Genomic DNA, 25,375 nt, shown 5'->3' on the forward strand with positions numbered 1-25,375 from the left:
GCTGAGCACGCGGGCCTGGCCCACAGTCTTTATATGAGCCAGCTGACCAGTAGGGTCAGTGACCTGCAGCGCAGGGTAGGAGGAGCGGGAGGTGGGAGGCTCTCTGGGGAGCTGGGGTGTGGGTGGAGTAACGGGGCCTGGATCTGCCTGTACCAAGGGGGCCTAGTGGGTATTGTCAACAGTATTAGGACTTCACTTCCAGGAACTGGGGGACATGGAGGCCCTAGGGAAAGCAAATCTGTGTGTTGGCAAATGAGCCCTGGGACTCCCTGTGTGGGAGCAATAGTGACAGAGTGTGGAGTCACATTTAAAGCCAACAGCATCTCTCAGCATTGTTGCCTCTTACCCGCACCACTGACATGGCCTCTGGATCTCAGCCACCCTCTTCTCGAGGCAGCCAGGGCGCAGAACCAGATCCATCACTCCAAGGCTCTGATTTCCATTGAAGCCCTTGTTCATTATCCTTCTATGGTTCTCGTGGCCCCAGGGAAAAGACGAACCCCAAGTCCTGTGATCCAGCTCTCTCTGTGACCTGGCTCCAACTTGCTTTTTTGAACTTACTCTCCTCCCACTGGCATGCCCTCCCCTTCTCTGCACATCACATCTCTCATCTCTGCCAGCCCCCAGTACCCTCCTCCGGAAGCCTTCCTCTTTCAACCCCTAGCTCACCACAGACAGCCTGCTCCATCTTTACCCTGTGTTGAGGTTTGCCTGTTTAGGATTGATTGCTGCCTCTAGACTCCAAGCTTCTGCAGGGCTAGGCCATGTCACATTCATCCCTGCATTCCCAGGGCCTGGCCAGGGACTCAGCTATCCTCATCCTCTTAAAGAGCTGTGCTCCAAAAATCTGCAGTGAGGCTGGAGTGCTGGCCTCCAGGACGGCGGGAGCCTCAGAGGCAGGGTCTGGTTCCTTCCTAGTGGGGGCCAGGATCTCCTGGGCCACACCATGGCCCTGCCAGCCCCAACACCTTCCAGAATGGCAGCCATGTGCCTGCCATACCCATGCCTTTCTGAGCAAAATGACCCCGGGATTCTCCCTTTCAGCCACTACTAAATGGAGGTGATGAAGATGCCTGGGCACCGGGTGGCTAATTTATGGATTGCACCATGGCCTTGGCTGAAAGCTCTGCATCTGACTGTGAGATGTACAGAGATTTGACCACTGGGAACAGAGAAACAGCTAGAAACTGCTTCATCCCCAAATACTTGGATTTTTGTGGGAGGGACAACTCAAAATAGGAATTCTGAAGCTGCTCAAGAGGACCCTGAGGGACAGCTGGAGACTTGGAAGAGACCCAGAGTCATTGCACAGAATTTAGAATTAGATAGAATGTAAGAGATCTGCAGGTTCACCCATTTCTTCTCTATAGAAGGGGAAAATGAGGCCCCAAATGGGCAGGGCCTTGCTCAGAGTGACCTGCCAGAGGGCAGCCCACGGCTCTCGCTCAAGAAGCCCAGTATACTCCAGACAGCAGGTTGGTCTCTGAAACTCCACTTGCCACCCCCTAGCCTGCCACTGAGGGCTCTGTGTTTCCTGGGCCTGGGGAAGCTGTGGAGCTCCCCACAGCATTTGCATTATTGATCTAAGCCCTTGTGAGCCTCATTTGGAATGGGAACTAAATAGAAGCCAGCAGAGAAAGAACAGAAACACTTTGGGAAGAAGTGGGTGGAGGCCCATCAACTTTCACTTAAAGTGCCAGCAGCTCCCTGAAGTAAGTGTAGGTTCACCTCCCTGCATCCTGTGACATTGCACTTTAACTGGTCCCAAGGCAAAGCCAAGGGAAAGAAGGAGCCCTGATGGGGTATATCAGGAATCAGTGTAAGGAATAGCTAAGCAATCGTTCTTGGCCACTGAAATCACAGCTTCTGAGCAGTGGCTTCCTCTGCCTGTGGGGAATTTCATCCTTTTTCAGAGGTTGTAAACCCCTGGCTAGGAAATCAAGCTGGGGTAGGGGAGCTGGAACTGTCTTCTGAGGCCCTGACCCCACTGGGTATAGCTTCCAGGGCCTAGTAGGACTTCTTCAGGACCCTAAGTTCATATATATTTCATGTTTCTTCCATATGTTTATTTTAAGTGATTCTTTGGAATATCTCAAACCAAATCTTGACAGGCTTTGGCCATCAGCCACCCAGCCTGACTGGAGTATTTACATAGGGATAATTAAGCACACAGATACTAACACCAGAAAGCATAGGTTCAAATCTCATCTCTGCCACTTACAAAGTGAGTGATTTTTGGACAAATTACCTAACCTCGGTTTCCTCAGTTGTAAGTGGACCTGATAAAAGCCTCCCCTAAGGCTGCTGGGAACATACATTTAGTTAATTCAACTAAGGCACTTAGAACAGTGCCTACCTACAGGAAGCACTGAGTCAGATGTGGATGTTGTTTGTCATTCCTGTACATGCTGCCAGTGTCATTTGGTCCCTGGATCTGTGTGTGGGGGACAGTCAGGGCATTCAGAGGATATGGGATCAGGCAGCGGCAGAGAACAGGGTGGGGTGGGGCGAATTGTGGGCTTCTTCACGACCCCTTAAGCCCTTCTGAGGGGGAGAATCTTGGGTTGCCTCTCTGCCACCCTCCCTCCTAAAGAGCACCAAGCCTTGGCTGGACACAGCTTCTCTTTAATGGAAATCATTGGTGTTTTGATACAGGCGACCACTTGGACAGCGGGGTATGGCCTGGGCAGCAGATCAGGATGCTGTCCTCCTCCTCTGCCATGGCCCCAAGGCAGGACAAGTGCGCTGGCTAGGGGGCCCAGAAGATGTCTGGAACAATATAGTCAGTGTGAACGCCATCAATCAGCCCGGCTCCATTGTTGTGTATGAACCAGCAGGTCACCTCAGTCCCCTGCCGGGGGTCCTTGCTATAGTCTTTCTGTAAACCTCTGGGAAGAGACGAGTCATCCAGGGTTACCTTTTGAACCCAGCAGGGCTACACCACCCCTGTGAAACCTGGAAGAAGGCCTGGACCAATAATGGGCAATGCCAATGGCAGAGATGCTGGGAGGGCAGTTCACCTACCTGGTGACTGTCAGCTGATGGTTCTTCACCACCATTGTGGCATCTGTCTTTGTGGAGTCTGAGCTTGGGTGGATTTCAGACACTTTATAATCAATGGGGTAAAAGAATTGTCCTGGAAAGGCACATTGGAGGCAGCAGTTACCATTGGGGAGATTTGCTCATGCCTTGTCCTTAGTAGGTGCCCAATAGGGGTTTAGAGAGTTGCTTGAACTTTTTTTTAAAGGGCTTTACTGTTTCTGATGTATTTTTGGCATCAAAGCCACTCCTTTAGTTCACCTGCTATAGAGAAGCAGATACATGGTCAGGTGGTCATACCTCCTGTCTTTTGGGGCCAATTCCTAAGGAATCTGGCCAGTAGAGAGGTTTGACGGGTAGGTGCCCATGGAAAGCAGGGTCTGCAGGAAGGCCACAGGAAAAGTAGTGTGGCTGATGACTCATCTCACACGGGAGGTCTCTGGGAGCCCACTGGACCTTTCTGTTTGCTAATCAAGCCTCTCCCCATTTGCTCCTTGGCTTACCTACACTTTAGTATCACCCTGCAGTCCACCCCCATCTCCACCAAATAAAGGCTATGTGTTTGATTGCAGTCTTTTTGAGGGACATGACCCTCACCAGGACAAGCCCTCTTTGGAGCTCTGAGCCTTGGAGGCCATGTTGGAGATGGGCCTGTCCTGGTGCCCAGCTGCAGAGCTGACCAGTTTACTGGCTTCAATGCCTCACCCCACAGCTCTGCCTGCCTAGTCAGCCATACCCAGTAGCCCATGTGTCCGTGTCGACATCCGGTGACTATCCAGCACGTAGAAGCCCAGGAAGTCCTGATGGATGGCACTCCCCTTCCATACCCGGTGCAGGACGACCTCGAAGGTGCCCCCATCCTCCACGGACACTACTAGGTTTCTCTTCTTATTGATGGTCACCACCACCCTGCAGGGCCAGGTGGCCATGAGGACAGATGTGATTACACCGCACCCTCTCTGTTCAGCTACCTTTGTCCTCTGGGACCCATCTCTTATGACCTCCCTACCCTCGCCCCCAGATTTTTGGGTGTTACCTGTTCCACGCTTCTTCCCACATGTTGCTATTATATATGGAGCCCTTAAAATGTGCTAGGCCCTGTGCCAAGCCCTCCATGCAAACTGCATCATTCAGTTCTCACTCTGATCCTGTGAGGACTAAGGCTCAAAAAGGTTAAGTAACTTGCCCTATAAGCAGCAAAGCCAGGACTTGGACTCCAGCCTGTCTAATATCAAAGTCCGTGTTCTTTGACTCCTGCTCATGACCTATGTCTTCCATATTAGACTCTGCCCACCACTTCCTCTAGTTCTGCTGCCTAGCATTGGGCTCTGGTGCTCAGTAGAGTTTGTTGAATGAATGAAGGAACAAACATGAGACAAGGTATGCTAAGACAAGTGCTGGAAGAAGAGCCCAGAGAAATTCAACAGAAGAGATTAGGAGGGCTTCAGGGAAGAGGTAGCCTTTGTGCTGGGCCTGAGAAGATGGGCCGGCCTTATTTGGTGGAGATGGGAGTGGACTGCAGGGTGAGGGCACCGTGGTAGCACAGGCATCCAGGCAGCTGGGTCCAGGATACATGTCCAAAAACTGAGGCAAATGAGGGGTGGGTTAGTCCATGTCTGCATGGCCCACACAGAGGCCATATAAATATATTTCACTGACGTGACTCAGGGGACAATGAGGGCCTGACAGGCTCAGGCAGCAGAGCTGGCTTTGGGGCTTCTGCCTTGGCCCTCACCACACCACCCCTGCCTCCCTGCCCAGGCCCTGGTCCCAGCCCGGTTACTCGTCCTGCCGCAGGGAAGCCTGGTCCCTCCAGGAGAACACGGGTCCTCCTGAGCCGGGGTTCAGTGTGATGTTCTGAGGAGTTACTTCCAGCTGAAAGCCCGTTGCGGGGTTTGCAATCCCCAGCCGCCCAAAGTATGTGCCCTCATGCTGCCCATGACTCCTGGACTTGTCGCCAATGAGCTGTCCATTCACTGAGAAGCCTGCAGTAGAGTGAGGGGCCATCCAGGTCAAGGAGAGGTCAGCTCTCGCTAGCCCCTCACCCAGCCTTCCTTTGCTCGTGCCTCCTTCCTGTAAGATCCCTACATCCCACCCATGCCACACCATCTTTCAGGGTCTTACCCCCCGAGAGGAGCCTACTACCCGCCCCCTCCCCATACTAACTATCCAGTACTTAGTCCTCTGGCCTGGGCCCTGAAGGAAAGATCTTGCAGGACTTGGCCTGCTCCTTCTCTGTGGTCCTAGTCCCTGATACAGGGGCAGATGACAATAGGTGCTGCAGACACATTTGTGGGTCCTCTTCACAGAGGTGTCCTTTGACCCAAGCAGCCAAAAAGCCCCCTCACCCTCTTCCCTATCCTAACGCAACAAGTTTCATGCTCCAAAATTGTCATCTAAGAATTTGTTTACCTGTTAGTCTCCCTTCTCTAAACTCCATGAGAGCAGGGACTTTGTCTCAGTTCCCACTGTGTCCCTAGCCCGAGCAGGTGCTCAGTAAACATTTGCAGATGGACTGACTGGACTGAGAAGTCAGAAGTGACCAAGAGATAGATGTCATTCCCATTACCCGAGCACTGCTGGGGAGACAGACTCTGAGGCTCCCTCAGCCATGCTGGGGGAAAAGGCAGGGCAGGGTGGCTACATAACTTGCAGGACTCAGTACGAAATGAAAATGAGGGGCTGCTTGTTTTAAAATTGTTAAGAATTTCAAGACAGCAACAAAAGAGCATGAAACCAAGTCTAGATAGAGCCCTTCTAAGCGTAGGATCCAGAATGCCTGCACAGGCCCAAGCAGGTAGATGGAGCGAGAAGGAGGCAAGTCAAGGTCAGCCAGGTGACAGACAGATGCACAGGGTATAGGAATTGGAGGCCACAGCCACTGTCCTGTCCATAGCTGAACCTCAAGGGCAGAGGAGCCCGGGCCCTGACCTTTCTGGCAGAGGGTGTGATGTCACTGTACCTGTGTTGGGGTCCTGCACCAGGCTCAGGACCACACCAGGCTCTTCGTTGATATTGAAGCACAGGGTGTCCTCTTTCTGGGGCACGTGGATGATGAAGTGAGGGTCAGTGTCCACTGGGAGCACAGCATGGAGTCCATTAGATTGGGCATTGGGCAGATGGAGCCAGCTGGGGGCAAAGGTCTAACTAGTCGGGGTGTCCCTCAGACCCTCCTGAAGACTCACCACCAGTTACTTGGCATGGCAACTGCTGGACACCGTAAGTGGGGTAAGTTGGAGAAGGCTTCTGCATGGCTGACAGCACGAACGCTGACGGCAAGAGCAAATGGCATTTAGAAGGAAGGAAGCTGGGCTTCCCTAGAGCTGCTGGCTCCTTTTTCAAAACTCCTCCCACCCCTGAGGCCACAGGAGCAGGAATGGACACAGAGCACTTGATGCCTCCTGGGAGGTAGGAAGAGAAGTTTGGGCCAGTGCAGTGGGTTGACCCTCTCTGTCTCCTTCCACGGGGACCTGGTGGAGCTGGTGGCATAAGGGCAGGAGAGGCCAGGCCCACATCGGGGCTACTGTCTGAGAATTCCCAGTGAGAGGCAGTGAGGAGAGCTGGAGCAGAGAAAGGAAGACTTGGGCTGTTGTTTCCTCATCAGGCAAAACCTAGGGGCTTTGCTCAGGACTGAATTCACAGCCTGAGGGAGAGTAATATGTGGAGGAGTGAGGTAGAGCTGTGCGTCATCAAAATGGCTGCCACTTACACTTTCTTTGTCCCAGCATCTCTGTGGAGTACAACAGAAGACAGTGTCACCCTTGCCACCCCACATAAAAGGCACACACACCTCATTTCCCAAGCGCACCCAGGGCCCAGAGGCCAATCAGGGCCTGGGCCGACCCTCTTCTAGGGAGGTTCCAGCCCTCCCCAGGGGCCCAGGCATCCTCACAGACACATGCTCATATGAGGGTCCCAATGGAGACTGGTAGGGGATTCATGCTGTGCAAGGGTCCCCACACACACAGGAGAAAGCAACTAGTTTGTGGTAAAGTGGGAAAGGGCATCTCGGAGAACAAGAAACTATAAAGGGCTGGAGGCAGGGAGATGTGGGGATGGGGAGCTAGGTACTGGGTGCTGGAGCAGGTGCCACTTGCCCAGCCACCAGGAGCTCCTTGAGAAAACCAATGTGATTTAAAAACTCACCCAAGGGCTGAGAATCTGAAAGGAGAGAAAAAGGGAAGAGAATTAAAGCCCAGAAGGTTTTTGGCCCTCAGAAGCCTCCCTAAGGCCCCAGCCTCCCTCTCTGCAGAGCTCATACTCTCCGGTGGCTTGTCGATGATGGGCTGCAGGCCGTCCTCGTCCACCATGCCCCTCATGATCATGGAGGTCAGTGGTGTCACAAATTGATAGGCCAGTGACATCTGCAGGGCTTTGGCTGACAGGTTGGCCTTCTCCTCCCCCTCCAGCTTCATTCTGTGAGACAGAAACCTGCTCCAAGCCCCGCAGCTTGCATGACAATGTACTTTGGACTCACATTCTCTCATCCTTTCAGTCATTTGTTTACTCACTCATCCAGCAAACATGTATTGAGCACCTGCAGTGCCCCCATTCAGCGGCTGTTTTCAAAGACCTCATAACTTAAAGACCTCCCACACAGAAAACCTGGAAATTGGGCAGGGTTGGGGTATGTGCCTTGGAAATGCCCAGAGAATTTAACAGGTGTGAGATACTGGGCAGGTTGTCTCATCACTCTGAGCCTCAGTTTGCTCATCTATTAAAGGGGGTTAATGAAATTTCCTTTCATGTCATGAAGATTAAATGAGTATATCTGGACTTGGCAGTCCCAGGGTAAAGGGCAGCCTCCCCAGCGGCAGCTCAGTTGGGGCAGAGTGGGCTGCCCTGTGGCCCCAGGGGGTCCCGCCCACACTATTGACTGACTGGTTGATATTAACTCAGTGAGCAAAATAGAAGGACAATGAATCTGACCTGCTTGCAGCCTCAAAGGCCTAGAATTGCCCCTTTTCTGTTCACCTCCTCAGTCCAAATGTGTCAGGGTGGGGGGTGCTCTGGGGAGGATAGTGCCCACCGGGCAGCTGCAAGGGTCATACCGCTTGGCCAGCAGCTCCTGGATGGTAAGGTAGGCCCAGAGGCGTTCAACATGGTTCTCTAGCATGTGACCCCGCTCTTGGAGTAGTTTCTTCATCTCTTCCTCATCCACTAGGCAGGTTGTCTTTAATTCTTGGCCCTCCTGAGGGTTGTGATGAGGAAAAGGGCCATGAGCCATTAGGAGCATAATGGCTGGCTGGTGCTCAAGGCTCTGAGGGGCCCCAATCTTGTCTGGTCTCTACAGCTTTCTTCTCAGTAACACCCTCTTTTCTAAATCTGCTTTCCTCAACCCCATTCATCCATTCTTTCCACAAAAGCTTGCTGAGTACCGTCTGTGAGCCAAGTTGGCCTAGGCCTCAGGCATTCCAGGGTTAGGAGAACCAGGCCCTACCCTCTCAGGGATGCCAAGAAGCACCCAGCTGCTTCCACTATGTAGCTGTTTCCACCATGCCCTGGTCCTCCAAATACCCACCATGTCCTTGGTGGGCTCCACCATTTAACCTGCTCTCGCACACGAATGTGCCTTCTCTCCCCAGCTACAACAATTGGGCACCATTTCCTGAGGGCATCCCATGCACCAGGCAGTACGTAAGCATACTATGTGGACTATTCCATTTACTCCACACAACTCCCCAGTGTAGTGTCATCCCCACGGTACAGAAAAGGAAACTGAGGCCTATGGAGCTGGACCCATTTTCTCAAGGTCATCCAGATGGTCAGGGTAGAGCCAGGGTCCAGCTTAGCTATCCTCATTCAAAGCCCAAGTTCTGCACCCTCAACCACAGTGCGGCACTTGAGACCACACTGCGCGGGACAGGGTCCAGGTCTCACACATCACGATCCCTAACATTTGCATGCACGCGCGTGTGCGAGCGCGCACACACACACACACGCACACACACACACACACTGCGCTGTGGCATAAAGTTGAGTGCACAGCAGATGTTCAGGAAATGGTTGTCAAGTGAGAAGGAAGAATCTAGCCTCTTACTCTCTCACGCCTTGGGAGAAATAATATGAAGAGTAACAAGCGGTCCATTTTGGGCCAAGCTACATCTAATAAAGGCCATGTTGGCTCCATTCCAACCTGTCCCTGGGACACCTGCGTGGAGGAATGTTCAGGCCTGGGCTGTCTTAGGCATGGTGCAGAGGTGGGGGCGCTATTCTGGGAGAAAGAGAGGCCCCCTGGGGGCAGGGCTGGAGAACAGTGTGGGTTTGGAGCCTCTTGGTACTGCCCGGCCTCTTCATTGTCTGCAGCCCACTATTTACCCCACGGGCCTGCACATCAGCCTTGAAGCTGCTCAGTTTGTTGTCAGCGATGCGCCCAGCTACCACAATCTCCGAGCCTTCGTAGTATTGTTTGTGGCTGTGCTGGGTCAGGTCCGAGACGGAGTCCTGGGGGTATTGCAACTCCACATTCACCAGCAGGGGGTTGGCTACTTGGCTGTAGAAACCCTGCAAGGGTGAGGGACACAGCTTCAGAACTGATGGGTCACCCTGGGCACCCAATGGGAAACCCACTCACAAAGCGGGGTGTTGGGATCTACACTTTATAGAAAGAATCATAGGCTCAGAAGGGTTAAGTAACTGGCTCAAGATCACCTAGCTAATTCACACCCATGCCGAAGCTTTATCTCCTCCTCTAGGTTTATAGGGAAATGGCTGCCAAGGCAGGGCTCCCCATTGGCTGCTGTTGGTGGTGCATTGAGGGATGGGGGAGTGGGCAAGGAGGAGACCTGCAGCTGCTGGGCGGCGTCATGGTCCTCATAGATTCTCTGGACCCGTCCATTGTTCTCCATGGACATGACCTCCAGGAAGTTCAAGTCCACATTGTGGCCAAAGCCCAAGTTGTAGAGCGGGAACCTGCCCCCGATGGCATTTCGGATGTTCTTGAGGATTTGAGAACGGTCTGTCACCCCTGCAGCCACATACCCAGGCAGTGACTGGATACCAGCTCACAGGCATGTGGAGCATGAGGGGGCTTTGAGGCGCACTGCCTGCAGGCCAACCCTCCCATCTTAATCCATCTCCAGTCACCACCCACATCTAGAGGCAATGCCTCCTGCTGGCTCATCTGAACAATTGCAACAGTTACTAACAGCTCCTTACAGACCTTGCCCATCTATATGGATCCATCACAATCAGATCCGATTCTGCTCTAAAGCTTCCAGTGGCTCTTTGCTGTGGCCTGTGAGGCCCTGCTGACCTTTCCACTCTTGTTTCACCTATTCTGCACATGCCTGCAGGTCCCAGCCAGGCCTTGCCATTGCAGACATCTTTTTTTGCTCAAGTTACCCCGTCCAAGGACGAAGGTAGATGCGGTAAAGGGGGGTCAAATATGTGGTGACAGAAAGAAATCTAACTATGGGAGGGGAACACACAGTGTAAATATGTGTGTGTGTGTGTGTGTGTGTGTGTGTGTGTGTGTGTGTGTGTGTGTATGCCTTAAAGTGTACAGGTGAAACTTACTGGATTTTGTTAACCAATGTCACCATAAAAAAAAAAATTAATTAATTAATTAATTAAAAGAGGAAATAAAAAGAAAAAGGAAAAATTAACACCAGTTAATTTTTCTTAAGATCTTTTCCTGGAAAAATTTCTGAATATTATAGATCGGTATATATCATGAATTTAATGTTCTCTATTGCAGAAAAGAGGTAATATTTGTTTGTTTTTCAGTATAAACTACATAACATACTAAGGGCTAAGATAATAAAAATTTTCTTGTACAATAAAAAAAAAGCTGCCCCCTCTGCTAGGGACCCCTTCCTGCGTCTGTTCTCCTTCTTCCACACTAAGCTCAGGGGTCACCTCCTCCAGGAGGCTTTCTGAGACCTTTTCTGGGCCAAGAGCCCTTTTTCTGTTGCCCTCCCCCCTGCCTCCTGGTCTCACAGCCTCCTGGCACCCTGTTCTTTCAGGGCATTCAACAGAGCTTCTGCTTCTGTGTCTGCCTCCCCATGGACCCTGGGCTCCTTAAGGATAGAGACATGTCTTGTTTTCTTGGTATCTCTTCTTGGTTCGTAGTCCTGTGGTTGGCACACAGACAGCAGTAAATACATAGTTCTTTAAACTCAACCTAAGAATCCTGCCCATCCTCCTAGGCCCTGTGCAATGTGGTGTCATGCAGAAACTTCAACATCTAAGCTCAGGACAGAAGTGTGCCTTGGAGCTCCTGCAGACTTTACAGTCTGAATGCTGTTTTTAGATCAGTGCTTGCCTTTGCCCTGAGCCTTTCTGGCCCTCCCTAATTGGGTTTCCATGAGCAGCTTGAATGCCTTCAGTAATGAAGAGATTAGTACCTTCCAAGGCAGCCCTCTAGCTGCTTACCCTCTGTGGGCTCGCCATCTGTCAACATGATGAGAATTGGGGCATGGTCGGTGAGTCCTGGGATACTTCTCTGAGCTTTGTTCAAGATCTCAATTCCCCGGAGCAAACCTCCATTTAGGTTTGTGGCTGCAGAGGACAGAAAACAGACAAGTATATGCCTTCATTCTAAAGAGATAGAGGTGACACAAAGGTGGCCCGAGATACGTGACCTTACCCCCAGCCAAGGAGAAATGCCGAACGAAGTTCTTAGCTGATTGCACATTGGCAGCAGATGCCTGCACAAGAGAGCCTTTCCATGACTGTACTTCAGACCCAAAGAGGACCAGGTCAAAGTAGTCTCCCGGCCGCAAGTCACCCAGGATTTTAAGGAGGGCCTCCTTGGTCTGTAAGGACAGGACAGTCAGTGGAGGGGCAGAGCCCCAAGATAGTGCCTTCTGTCTGCTCCAGATACCCATTTCAGAGATCTGCAGGGCAGAGGTACATGGTAGACAAGCAGGAGGAGATGGCCAGGTGGTGCCAGAAGAGGAGCAACCTGTGGGGCTCTGGTGGTTGGTAGGGGAGAGGGAGAAGGCAAAGGGACCCAGTGCAGGGAGAAAAAATGACCAGGAGTTCGAGTGGGGCAGGATTAAGAAGAAGGACCCCAGGGGGCTGAGTTCCTAAAACTGCTTGTCCAGTGGTGGTTCCACTGCCCCAAGGACAGGGCACTTAAGAGCACTGTGAGCCTCAGACTTGCATCTTGTTGCAAGATGCTTCCCAGGGATCCCATAATTGTCCCCAGGTTTTATCTTCCAGGCGCTCCCTTACTGATAATCCATGACCCTGTGGACACTGTTATTAGTCCCATTTTACCACTGAGGAGAAGTAAAATCACCTGCCCACGGTTGCACAGCAAGGAAGTGGCTGATTCCGGAACCTTTAACCACTGGAATTTCTGGTTAAATCACCCTGCGTCTGACCAGGAGCAGAAATCCCAACCCCAGACTCTGGTGGCAAAACCATCATGATGTGGATAATGGGGCTGAAGAAGTTTCCGTTAGGTGAATTGCTTAAAGGCACAGTTTACCTGCTTCACTTTCTGGCCTTCCATGGAGGCGCTGATGTCAATCACAAAAACTACGTTTTTATTCAGATTTGTCAGGTTTTGGGGGGCAAAGAAGTGGGCAAAATGGTTATTGGCGACCTGAAACACACAAAAAACTAGTGAGGCATCTCTGACAAGCACCCCTACCCACCCTCTGAGGCTTGGGCCAGAAGCTTTGGGCTCACCAGGAGGTCACAGAGCCTTTCTCGACTGACATCATAGGTCACCTTGAAGTCCCCATCCATCAAGGTTGTGGAGCATGTGGGACAGGATTGCTGCTGGCCCACAGTGGGGTGGAAAAGCACATGACCCTGGAACCATCAAGAGTATGAGGCATTACTGGTTTTTGCAGCTGCGAATAGGATGTTTGCAAAGACAACATAAGGGGTGTGTATGTGTGTGTGTGTGTGTTGCACTAGCATAAAAATGAGTCAGGTGGGCCCTTCTCCCAGCTGCTGAGAGTAGGTAGTAGGAAAGAAGACCTATTTCTTTGCTTATACGCTTCTGAATCATTGGATTTTCTACAATAAGCATCATCACTTTGTGTACAAAATAAAAACAAAATAATTGTAGTATAAGAGCATGAGAGCATCAGTCAACTTAAACTATGGAATAAAAAAGCAAGGCTATAACTCTATGCTGGAAAATAGAACCCACATAGATAAAGAACAGAGGCTGGAAGGAAAGACTCAGAATTGAGGTCTGGACTTACTTAGTATTAGTGCTCAGGAAAATGAAGGGTGGTTTCCACTCAGTACTTTTCTATACTTCTGTACATTCTACATTTTCTTTAAAGGCTTTTTTAGTTTTAGCTTTTGTTTGTTTGTTATAAAAGTAAGATATGCTCATTAAAAAAAAAAAAACTTGAAAAGAATTGATAAGAAGACAAAGATCCATCCCTTTGGTCCCCTACTGAACTCAAGCATGTTCGTTAACACTCTGGGGTGTCATATTTTGTTTAAAAGGAACCTCTCCAAAGCTGTAAGAAACATTTCTTTTAAATGAATCGTTATGGAGTCACTACCATAACTAGGCGAACATGAAAGGATTTGCTCCTGGCTCCAGCTGAGGGCGAGTTAGGAAGCAGGGCACTAGCTGGGTATCACCCATCCAAATGCCATACTCCTCCAGGACCTGGGGATGGGGCAAGCATAGAGGTTTTTGGGATTCCTGCAAATGAGTGGCAAGTAGCAAGTGGCAAGAGGCTGGGCAGGCCAAAGGCCTTTGCAAATGTTATTATGTTTCCAAGAACACTGGAGTTTGGAATCCTAACCTCAACAGCAACTGACATTTGCTCATGTACCCTGAATGCTTTCCTATGGGTATGAAACAGGCAAAGAAGAAACTGAGGCTCAAGAAAGCCAGCAACTCACCCCAGATGATGCAGCTAACGGGAGCGTGTCTTCCCCAGCCTCAGCATGCAGGCTTTTGCTAAGTTGCTCTGAGAACCAGGAGTGCCAAGTTCCCCCGGATATCAATGATAAAACACCTGCCTCTCTTACCGCTAGCCTGCAGCCCCGGCCTGGTTTCCAGGCCAAACTTAGACACTCCATAAGGGGTTGGGCCAAGTTGAGAAGTCTCAGAAGATCTGTTCCCCCCAGCCTCCAGCCATCCCATGCACCTCTTTGCCTGAGAAAGACTTCTTGATGAGTTGGGTCGCCAGTTCCTTGGGAAGGAAGGAGGTCTGGGCATCCAGTTTGCTGATCCCTTGAGGCTCAAAGATGTCCACGTCAATCTGCATCATTGAAGCAATTCCTGCACCAAGGCTCCCATTTGGGCCATCATCAAGTCTCAGCCAAGAATCAATATGTGTCCTGGCCACCTACTATGTATAGCAACCACCCAGTGCTTCAAAGGGCCAGTCAAAGGCGCTCCAAAAATATTGGCCAAACGAAGATGTACAGGCCTACTCCCCTCAACTCGACCACCACTGAGGTGCCAGAGACAATTACAGTCCCTTAGGCTGCCCAGGACTTTATGGTTTACAAACCATCTGGATATTTAGTATCTCGTGATCCTTTCAGGAATCCCGGGACATGTAGGAACCCCCATTTAACAGAGGAGCCAGCTGAGGCTCAGAGAGGAGGAGGAGATCGGTGGGTTCAGGGAGCTCCCTGCCCATAGAGAGCCCAATAGAGCCCACCCTGAAGAATCAGTCCCCTTCCCCTGTGCTCAGGCATGGGATGGCACATGATGGGTACCAAGCCAATGCCTGGAGCTGCAGTGAGAGAGAGGCAGGAGCCCTGCTCCTGAGACGACTCCCCTGGGTGTATAGTCACCTCCAATCTACCTCAAAATGATGCACCAACTGCCTGGGCTTGACTTTGATGACAATGTCGTACTGCTTAAGTCTTCGCTTCAGCACCTCCTCGTAGGTCAGCCGGAACATGACCTTGCTCTGGGGACTAACGGTGACGTGGATGGTGAATTGCTCCATTGTTCTTCCTGAGGCTCTGGACATGGCACCAGAGGCAACAACACAGACAAATAGTAAAATGACATGTGGTTTCTTGTCACCTAAAGCATAGGCCTCAGAATCAATTTCTCTTATTTTAGTGCAGCTCCCATGTGTCCTTGACCCTCATCCTGTCTTAACTGGCTGGTTGGAGTCAGGGCCCAAGGGCAGGGCCCCCTTTCTCCATCAGGCTGGTCTGGGAGATAGGCAAGTCAACACCAGCCTTGCCCAGTACACCTATGCTGGCATTCAGGTTTGGGCGGTTTGCTGACTTCCCATCAGCCTGGGGCTGCTCTCCACCCAAAGCCACTTTATAGTCCTCAGATCTGTCCCGGTTGGGGAGGGCAGCCTCAGAGACTGGGCCAGCAGGGCTCAGAACTCACCTGACAAGGCCAGCATTCTCTCCTGAGATGGCTGCTTTCCGGTACTGTTTCCATGCAGTCACTTTGTCCTTTATGTCTCCGATGAATGCTTTTCCATTTGCTGTGCTGCAGAAAGGAAGAAGCACTCATGGGAGGTGTCCGTCCCTGTTCACACATACTGGAGGTGCTCCCAGCCCAGACCCTGAAAAGGTCATGTCCAGATGAGCAGTCATGGGAGGGTGTCCTTGCTGGCTTCCTACTGCTCACAAAGTTGCTCAGAGGCCCCCTGGCAGTGAGGTTGGCAGCCACAGCCAGAGTCCAGCAAGAAAGTTTAGACACTGGCCTTTGCTTCTTGGGCCCTAAGCTGAAAACAGAGAGTTCACAGTTTACTCTCCACAATGAGCCCAGAACAGACCTGAAGGACTGTTCTTCCCCTCAGAGCTGGAAATGGCTTGTGGCCCTTTGGGAACTAAGGAGGTGGGCGACACTGTCTGGCTACTCTAAGCTGTGGTCTTGGGCTGGGCCTGGTGAATAGATAGCTCTAGGTGTGGGACTCGGGCAGAGCACACACATGGCAAAGTCGCTGATGAAAGCTGTCTTGGGAATCTCTACATCGAAGGCCACTTGCTTGGCTTCATTGGCACTGTTGACCACTTGGCTGGTGATGACATAGTGCGCGAAGCGAGAGGTGACTTTGCAGTTGACTTTCAAACTCCGGATGATCACGCCATCAACAGCCTAAAGTAAGACATAAGGGTGCTATGGCCTGGGATGGGGATCTCTGAGCCAGTGAGAGACCTTGTGTTGTATTGGGGCTTAGCACCCAGTTCTGACTGACACGAGGTGACTGAAGAACAGACCAGCCCTCCTGGGGAGACCCATTTGTTCTCTCCACCTGAGACCATGCAGTGGGGTTGAGGTGGGAGGGGAAAGCCCCCATTTCCTGGAGACGGGAGTCCCTCTGCCCAGGGCACTAACAGAAGAGCACATCCCCGGGGGGGGGTGGGGGGCAGGGAAAACAAGCCTGTAATAATGGCCACAGACTCCTTTGTGGAGACTCCTACTCACTGTGTCCACAGCCTGTCGCTTCTGTAAAACAAACCAGGGTCGATGTGAGTATGAATGCTCAGGGCCCGCAGACTGTTTGTTAGGGAATAGGCATGGGACGCAGCCTATAACTCTTCCCCTTGGCCTGACTGCTCCAGTCAGAGCTGGTCAAGGTGGGTGGGGGTGGCCCCAGCCCTTGGGTTGAGGGTCTTGTATCCCTTCCTGGCCCCATCCAGGCCCACCTGCCTGTTTCTGCCCCAAAGGTTTACCCACATACCTCGCTGCCTTTGGGCCTTTTGGGTGCACCCCAAGCAGGCACAGCCTGTAGGGTGAGGAGGGACACCAGGGATGTGCACAGCAGCACCCGAAGCCCCATGGCACCATCCATGGTCTCAAAGCTCCTGCTGCCTTGTTGCTTCACTCAGACCATTAATCAATACAGTGCTGGATAAACATAGATTAAACATTAGACAAGATGAAGGTAAATATTATAATTTAGAGGATCAAAATTGACAGCAAAAGCTTTTTCCTTGCAGAGGATTCCCAGCTGTGTAAACTTCTGGCCAGACTCAGACTGTGCCCCTATGTATAGAACTACACTCAGCCAACGTGAATTGTGAAGACCCCAGCTGCTCATCTAATCCTGGATCTGGCACAGGGCAACCCCAGTGATATGATGACACATGTCAAGAAGCCACAGTTAAAAATAGGTTTCTAAACTTATTTAAGTGTTATTTTCAAAATTCTTTAAGTATCAATGAATTTTTCAGACAGTCACACTTTGACCAGGGAGATAAATACCATGGCTTAGAGAGTGTCTGCCCATGTCTCGTTTCTTATGATGCCAACTCCAGCAGTAGTTCTGCCAGAGGCAGTCTGGGTAGTCCTGGGATGCGCAATGGGTGACATATGCTGTGGGACAGTTGCTTCATATCTCTGGACCTTCTCGCCCAGATTTGGAAAGAAGAACAGAAGTAGCCCCATCGTTCTACCTCCTGAGCAGGGGTGCCTGGCAGATAGAGGGAAGACAGAGATGAACGCTACCTTTTCATAATGGAGAGCTGATTATGTGCCATGCCTTGCTCTAATCCCTTTATTGTCTAATTTTATCCTCATGGTGTCCCTGGATATTCCTGGGGTGGGGCCTCTGAACCTGTGAGACTTCTGTGTTATATTGGGGCTCAGCACTTAGTTCTGATGCAAGGGGCCAGCAAGTGACAGAGCAGGTATTCAAACCCTGATCTTTCAGACTCCAAAGCCCAAGCCTATCACATAATGACAGGAATGCCCTCTGCATTATTAGAAAGGAGAAACAGAGTTGAAGAGCCCAAAGACCCCTCTGGTACCTGCAATTTCTTAATTTTTTTTGCCCAAACCCACCCTGTTTCCTACAAGCCACAGTATACTGGGCAGACATGGTCCTTGGTCAATCTACTCCATGGCCCTGGGTGGATGTACTGGCTGCTGTGACCCTGATACAGTGAGGGCGCCCAGAGGCCTCTTTGATCTCTGTTTGCTTGTTGCGGACTTTGTCTTGCAGAGCAGTTTCTGGGAAAAAGTTTATTGTCCCCAGGCCAGAATGACCTTCTGGTCTGTTTTCTGGCCTTTGTGAAAGATGAGCTGGATCAACATAAAACTTCATTTGAGGTTCTGTTTTTCTGCATCAGTATGGACTGAGCCCTGTGGTGGGTTGGGCATAGTACCTGGCACTGGGATACCACAATGATGAAACTCGAGGGCTTTGCTGTGTTCAGTGAGCTGATGCCTTGGAAAAGAAGTCAGACATGTTAAAGGAAACCCAGTGAATCCCAGGAGAGGTCAGAAGTGAAAGAGGAGTATGAAGGAGCTGTAGATATCTGGAAGGGGTGGAGCTCAACTTCCACAGTGCAGGGGTCTGAAAGTGGCCAGTCTTTTGGAAGGGAAATACTAAAGCATTTTGAGCAGGGGTGTGGTGAGATCAAGACTCGGTGTTGAAAGATGGCTAGCACCAAGTCTAGTCCATAAAAGTTTCTGGAAACATGTTTGTGAGATCTGAGGAGGAGAGAAGTTGTGAGGAGAGCTAACAGTAACTAGTGCCTGGCCCACTTCTCAGCATCTTTTGTGTCTTAATTCATTTATTGCTCACAACTACCCTCAAAAGACGAATAATGTTATTGATCCCATATTAGAGGATAGGTTGAGTCACTCTGTGGATATGGTAGGTGAGGAGATGGGTGGACAGAAAGCAACTGAGGTTGCTGATGGTTGAACCTGGGGGCCTGAGAGGTTGGCTGTGCTGCTGGTGCAACAGGACAGCACACAGGCCCAGACCTGGTCTCAGCCCCACTCACACAGCCAACTGCTTGCTTGATTTTCTCAGAGTCCCTCAATCTGATATGTCTAAACTGAACTCATGACCTTTCTCTCCCCCTGCTGTATGTACCCCACCACCAAGGCTGAGCTTTCCTCTCTTTTTGTCCACCCCAATAAAGGCCACCACCATCCACCCAGGTGTCCAAGCCAGAAAACTAGGTGGCATATTGGATGTATCCCTCCCTTAGAACACCTACACTTACCCCCACCTCCAACCCTCAACATATCTTTCTAATCCATTTACTTCTCTCCAAGTCCCCAGTCACTACTGAGTCTAAGCCACCCTCATCTCTCACCTAAATGGCTGCTCTCCCTATTTCCACTTTGCTCCTACAGACTATTTCCTAGAAGCAATCAGAATCATCATTTTAAAAGGCTGATTTGCTCTAGTCCTTTCTCTACCTAACACACTTCTAGGTCTTAAGTGGTCTGGCCCCAGCTGCCCCTCCATCTCATAGCCATAGCCCCTCTAGTTCTCTCAACTTCAACCATACTTTTTCATGATCCATACAGGCAGGTGCTTTTCCACGCAATTATTTATCAACCCCCAGTCCATCCATTCACACCTGTTGGGTGCCAGCCTCATGCCAACGCCTGGGTTTAAGGTGGTGAAGTAAGCAGGCCCAGCTCAGTGTGCAGGGAGTTCACACTAAGATGTGGAGGTGGAGGTGGAGTCACAAAACGAGTCCATAGGGCCTTAGCACATGGTGTTCCTTCTACCTGAAAAATTTTTTTCTCAAACTTATGCCCAAGCAATATTTGCTTGGGGCAACCTCCCCTGGATGCCTAGGCTGGGTTCAGTGACCTTTCTGCATGGCATTGATTTCAGTTGGCGAGAATAATTTGTTATATGCTTCATTGATTAATGGCCATCTCCCTCTTTGACTATAAGCCTCACAGGGGCAGGACTTAGTCTTATTCACTTTGTTCTCCAGGGCAGGGCACCAGCCTTACACTATGCAGGCCCATACTAAATGTCTGTATAGTGAATGATGGATTTGACAAAGAGTAAGTTGGGGGAGGTAAAAAGCAGAGGGCAGAGCACAGAACCTTGGAATATCTCAAACCTGAGGGGAGCATGAGCAGTCAAAAGAGAACAGGAGTGAACAAGAGGTATAGGAGAACCAGGAAAGTTCTAGAAACCGAGAAACAAGAAGATTCCCCAGAGGGACAAAGGCTGATAAGAGAGATAGATGAAGGCTAAGAAAAGCATCTAAGGAATATGAGTCATTTTCCAGGAAGCCTTCTTGGGGGCAGGTGGGGCCAAGTGACTATAGGGGAGTTTAGGAGTGAGCAAGCCCTAAGTCTTCTAGACCAGGGGTCCCCATCCCCTGGGCCACAGATAGATTCAAGTCTATGGTCTGTTAGGAACTGGGCCACACAGCAGGAGGTGAGCGGCAGGCGAGCGAGTGAAGCTTCATCGGTATTTGCAGCTGCTCCCCAGCACTAGCATCACCGCCTCAGCTCCACCTCAGATCATCAGGCATTAGATTCTCATAGGCGCTTCGGTCCCTGGTGCCAAAAAAGTTGGGGACTGCGGTTCTAGAATATTGTTTTCAATTTCTTAACTTCTCAGAGACTCTGTTTCCATAACTTTAAAATAAGAATGATAATAGTACCAGCCTCACGGAGTTGATGTGAAGATTAAACGATCTAATGCACTATGGGAGGAGGCTAGGGATTAACTGGGAAGGGGGAAGGGGCATGAATTAACTTCTCAGGGTAATGGTATGCTCTATATTATGCATTCTCAACAGAGGCAATATCGCCCCCAACTGGGCAAATTTGGTTCTTGGGCGTAGGCAGAAGAAATCTTACATTTCCAAGGCATGAATTTCAGGTCCTTGAGAAAGACACTCCTGGGTTGTAGAAGGTAAGTAATTATCTATCCTCTCAAAGGGACACAAAGTTTACAATTGCAAGCTTTGCAAATGCTCTAGGAAAGGGAGGTGTTAGCTGGTGCAAACTACAAATTCCTTTGGCAGCTTTGGGCTTTCATGTGCAGGTCTTTTAAGGGTGGCGGGGGTCCTCCTAGGGACACTGCCTTAAGCTGTAAGAAGCCATGCCAGAGTTTGGTCAAGTCATTTAGTGCGGGGTAGGGGTGGGGAAAGGATGGAGGTCCTTGCACTAAGAGAGTTCCTTGCACTTCTCAACACATAAACTGAAGTGTTTAGAAGTGAGGTGTAGTGATATATCTAATTTACTCTGAAGTGAATAAAAAATAAGCTGGATTGCTGAACATGTGACAAAGGGGAAAAAACAAATGTTACTTCTAAGAGTTTAGTCTGTCACCACCACGGCTCCCATTAGAATGTGAGCTCCGTGAAGGCAGGGACTTTGTTGGTCTGGCATACGGTACGCGGCCAATAAATATTTGCAGAATGAATGAATAACACTTGCAAAGCGCTTAATATAAGTACTCAATAAGCCGAAGCCTCCTAGACCTTATATTTTGCCGGAAACCCGGAAGTTCCCGGCAGCGGAGCTGAGGCGCAGGGTGGCCGCAGGCACAGAGGAGTCGCTCTGGCCGCCTGGCACCTCGGCTCTATGGCGGGTCCTCCGGAGACGGCGGGACCACTCTAGCCGTCTGGTACCTTGGCTCTGTGGAGTCTCCCGGGCTGCCGGAGCATGCGCGGGGCTGCGCCGGCGGGGATCGCTATGGCAGCGGCGTCGCCTTGTGCCCGTTAGCGCTCGGGCCCGAGCCCGGCTGCCTCCGCAGCCACAGGCACCGCAGCCTCTCGGACATGAGCCGGGCGTCCTGTTGTGGCCTCCTGCCCTGCCCTCCGCCGCCGCCGCCGCCGCATCTCGACTGTGGGCCCGCGCCGGGAACATGCCCCTGGCCGCCTACTGCTACCTGCGGGTCGTGGGCAAGGGCAGCTACGGGGAGGTGACGCTCGTGAGGCACCGGCGGGACGGCAGGCAGGTCGGCGGATTTCGGGCCCGTCATGGGGGTGAGGGGCACGCAGGGATTCGCAGAGGGCACTACCATCCAAAGGTTAGGTCCCGGGATGGTCTGAAAGGGTATTCATCTCTGATGGCACTTCCTCAGGGCAAATGCCCCAGACCACCAAGACTAGGCCATGCCGTCCCGTAATATGCACCCCGAATAAACACCCTATAGTTCTACAGCACCTGGCAAATATTACTCCTTGAACAACGGGCCTCATACATCTGATCTGGAGGCTACTGGACTCACTTAAAACTCATCACCTCCTTGCCAGACCTTCTTTTATTATCCCCATTTCAGTGAGTAGCACCACCAACCAGCCAGTTGCCCAAGCTGGACACCTGGAAGTCATTCTTGACTCCCCTCTCTCCTCCACCCCCATTCATTTGTCCACTGAGCCAACAGGCCTCTTCTCCATCTACACTGGTACCACCCCAATCTGGGACACTGTTACCTCTAGCTAACTATTGTCAGGGCCTCCCACTGGTCTTCCTGCCACATGACTTGCTTTTCTCCAATCCATCCCTGTCATTGCAGTTTCAGTGATCGTCCCAAAATTTATATCTAATGTCGCCACTCCTTTGCTTAAAGCATTTTATCTCATTACCCTCAGGATAACAAGCCAATTATTAATATGGTTTATAAATAGGGTGACCATATTGTACAAACTGGGACAATTTTGAAACCGAAAGGAGACATTACTAATAATTACACCAAGACAACAGGACTGCCTCAGACAAACTTAGAGGAGATATGCCCCTAAGTATAAAGCCTTCTTGCCTGTTCTGCCTTGTCTCAGGTGTTGGTTGCTCTGCCTGGAACAAAAGGTCAGGCATAAGAGATTTATTCCATAGTCAAAGGGGGAAGGGAGGGTCACTGAATTTTTTGAGTCAAGGATGGGGTTCTAGCTGTAATAATAACCCCTCAGTAATTTACATTTTACAAAACACATTTATGTATATGTTCATCGAATAATGAATTCTGTTCTTTTTAGTTGACCGAGGGCAGTGTATTAGGTGTTAGAGAATATTGATTTTTTTTTTAAGTGGGAATAATTTTGTGTGTTGAGAGTCAGTGATTTTTTAACTATATTGGGTTATGGATCCCTTTGAGTATCTAAGGCAACCCGTGGACCCATTCTGTCTGCAGAAAGTTTTTGTGACCCCTATCCTGCTATAAGTTTAACCTGTAAAAAGTACCATTAATGATAGCAAATGTTTTTCCCAATTTTGTGCTTTGACTAGGTTATTAGACAGGCTGCAGAAGACTGGTTTCGAGGACATTCGGGAGAACCCTTAACTACTTTTGAACCTATAAAACTGGTTTATTTGTGCATTGTAAAAACACGTTTTCTTCTGCAGTACGTCATCAAAAAACTGAACCTCCGAAATGCCTCCAGCCGAGAGCGGCGAGCTGCTGAACAGGAAGCCCAGCTATTATCTCAGCTGAAGCACCCCAATATTGTCACCTACAAGGAGTCGTGGGAGGGAGGGGACGGTCGGCTATACATCGTCATGGGCTTCTGCGAAGGAGGTGATCTGTACCGAAAGCTCAAGGAGCAGAAAGGGCAGCTTCTGCCTGAGAGTCAAGTGGTGGAGTGGTTTGTTCAGATCGCTATGGCTCTGCAGGTACTGTTCAGACTCACAGACTCACAGTATCCCACTTGCTCCAAGGGAAGAGGGGGGATGGCAGGCATATTTTAGGAAAAAATTTCCCCAAGTACATGCAAAAAATGTATTTTTTTGAAAATCCATTTATGAAGTGGACCCAGTTGCTCATGTTCTAGCACTGGAATGTTTCTGAATGGGTGATATCCATATTGAAGTAGACATGGATTTCATGTCGAATTGGAGAGGAAGCCAATGCTCTATTAGTTTATTATTTATAGGAAAGTCCATTTTAAGGGCCCTGAGTTGACAAAGAGAAAAGAACAACCATGTTTGTTATCAGCTAGTCAGCTATGTCATTAGCCCAAGGTGGCTGGGCTAATGAATATGCATAAACTGTGGGGATTTAGGCTTTAACCCTGTGGCAGAGTGTGTGGAAATGCAAAACATGTTTGTGTTTTAATATACTTAATTCAAAAGCGAGACTTTTATGAAATACCTCTCGAACTGGGCACATTTGTCCAGAATTAATTGACCTTGTAGTTTAAATTCTGAGATACTCTCTCTAAATAAAAGTGATCTTATTATATTTGAAAACATTAAGCTGAAGATTTTATGAGTTCAAGAAGAACGTTCATCTGACTTTGTATAAATTGCTTTCTTACCTTCAGCGAGAGTTTACAAGCATTTTTTTTTAACTGAATGCATATAATGATAAACAGTATAATGGTCAAAGTACCAGAGAACAATTGTGAATGACACTGGGCAAATTAATGCATGGAACTTAATCTATTTTACTGTGGAAAATTGCAAATTAGACTTTTTATTTAGAGAATATAAAATAATAGTGTTTTAATATGTAATTAACTCATGTAATTATTGATGATATATAAGAAGTCAGGAATAAATAAGTAGATAAATATATTGATATTTAATGAAATTTTATTTCTCTTTTCAGTATTTACATGAAAAACACATCCTTCACCGAGATCTGAAAACTCAAAATGTCTTCCTGACAAGAACAAACATCATCAAAGTGGGTGACCTAGGAATTGCTCGAGTGTTAGAGAACCACTGTGATATGGCTAGCACCCTCATTGGCACACCCTACTACATGAGCCCTGAATTGTTCTCAAACAAACCCTACAACTATAAGGTAGGGTTGGGCTGTGTGCACCAGCTCACACTGTCTCTAGGACAGTATTCATAATTTCAAAGCCCATCGGAGTAGTTAAATCAAAGAATCCTCTATGAATTGGTTTAAGGAAAATGTCTTTTTTTTTTTTTAAGAGTAAAAATATAAATAAGGCATTCTGACATATAACCATTTACTATTTTTCTTTTCTAGTCTGATGTTTGGGCTCTAGGATGCTGTGTTTATGAAATGGCTACCCTGAAGCATGCTTTCAATGCAAAAGACATGAATTCTTTAGTTTATCGGATTATTGAAGGAAAGGTAAAGAATATTCTGGAACTAATTATTTTTAATATTTGGAGCAAGTTTAATTAAGTGCACTTTGTAAGTAGCTACTAGTAAAAGTGAGTAATCATTGATGTTGGGTGGATATTTAAGAATGGTAGGTCCTTTCTGTGGGGAAGATTGAACTAGAGGAAAAGGAATTGATCATTTCTTAATATTTATAAAAGTGGCTTAATGGTTCTGAAGAACTGGCTTTTTGAAAACCACTGTCTGTCGCCACAGGATGTGCAGGTGCCCTCAGAGACTATTGGTAGTTTCTTCTAGGCAGCTTATGATTAAATGAGCCCCATTTAAAATGAGTCCACTCTGTTTGCATTCATTGCTCTTTTGATAATCATCACAATCACTAGAAACCAGTTAAGAATTGCAGAAAGCATTGTGTATGATATAAATGCCACAGTGACCAACTTTATATATTAGTTCCATGAGGCTAGTTGCCCTCTGCAAGGTTAAGCATCTACACACCATTAAGTTTAAGGACATAAATAACCTATTGATTCTATTATACCAAGACTCATTTAATTTTTTATTTTGAGAAATATTGAAAAACATAAAATTTGTCCATAATTCTACTACTTAAAGAATCAAACAAGAAAGAAGTAAAATTCCCCTCTCCCTTCCATTTTCAT

General features: G+C 49.2%; 2 protein-coding genes across 2 annotated transcripts in view; one reads left to right on the forward strand and one right to left on the reverse strand.

Annotated features, from left to right (window-relative positions):
• Positions 1–2,749: 2,749 nt before the first annotated feature.
• ITIH1 (inter-alpha-trypsin inhibitor heavy chain 1) lies at positions 2,750–16,748 on the reverse strand. Its single transcript, XM_011378420.1, has 22 exons — positions 16,638–16,748; positions 16,382–16,402; positions 15,885–16,051; positions 15,335–15,439; positions 14,787–14,949; positions 14,118–14,231; positions 12,682–12,807; positions 12,479–12,595; positions 11,630–11,798; positions 11,416–11,541; positions 9,825–10,006; positions 9,358–9,543; positions 8,091–8,230; positions 7,301–7,455; positions 7,186–7,200; positions 6,749–6,769; positions 6,225–6,308; positions 6,002–6,115; positions 4,823–5,024; positions 3,776–3,948; positions 3,025–3,136; positions 2,750–2,888 (listed from the first exon to the last, which is right to left on the reverse strand). Exons 1-22 carry the CDS (start codon positions 16,746–16,748, stop codon positions 2,750–2,752), a joined length of 2,742 nt encoding a protein of 913 aa, XP_011376722.1.
• A 4,571-nt stretch (positions 16,749–21,319) lies between these two features.
• Positions 21,320–25,375, forward strand: part of NEK4 (NIMA related kinase 4) — a 33,087-nt gene continuing 29,031 nt past the window's right edge. The window contains exons 1-4 of the mRNA XM_023522318.1: positions 21,320–21,635; positions 23,021–23,287; positions 24,225–24,422; positions 24,615–24,762. Of these exons, the coding sequence (XP_023378086.1) occupies positions 21,543–21,635; positions 23,021–23,287; positions 24,225–24,422; positions 24,615–24,762 (706 nt within the window). The 5' untranslated portion in view covers positions 21,320–21,542. The remainder of the gene's footprint in view (positions 21,636–23,020; positions 23,288–24,224; positions 24,423–24,614; positions 24,763–25,375) is intronic.

Source organism: Pteropus vampyrus, unplaced genomic scaffold, assembly GCF_000151845.1.
Source record: "Pteropus vampyrus isolate Shadow unplaced genomic scaffold, Pvam_2.0 Scaffold337, whole genome shotgun sequence".
NCBI lineage: Eukaryota > Metazoa > Chordata > Mammalia > Chiroptera > Pteropodidae > Pteropus > Pteropus vampyrus.

Coding starts and splice junctions, on each gene's coding strand:
- ITIH1 (XM_011378420.1), bottom strand. CDS start 16,748: ATGGATGGTGCCATGGGGCTTCGGGTGCTGCTGTGCACATCCCTGGTG. Junction 12,808..14,117: donor AGTCTTTCTCAGGCAAAGAG/GTGCATGGGATG, acceptor TGATGGTTCCAG/GGTCATGTGCTTTTCCACCC. Junction 10,007..11,415: donor AGATGGCGAGCCCACAGAGG/GTAAGCAGCTAG, acceptor ATGTGGCTGCAG/GGGTGACAGACCGTTCTCAA.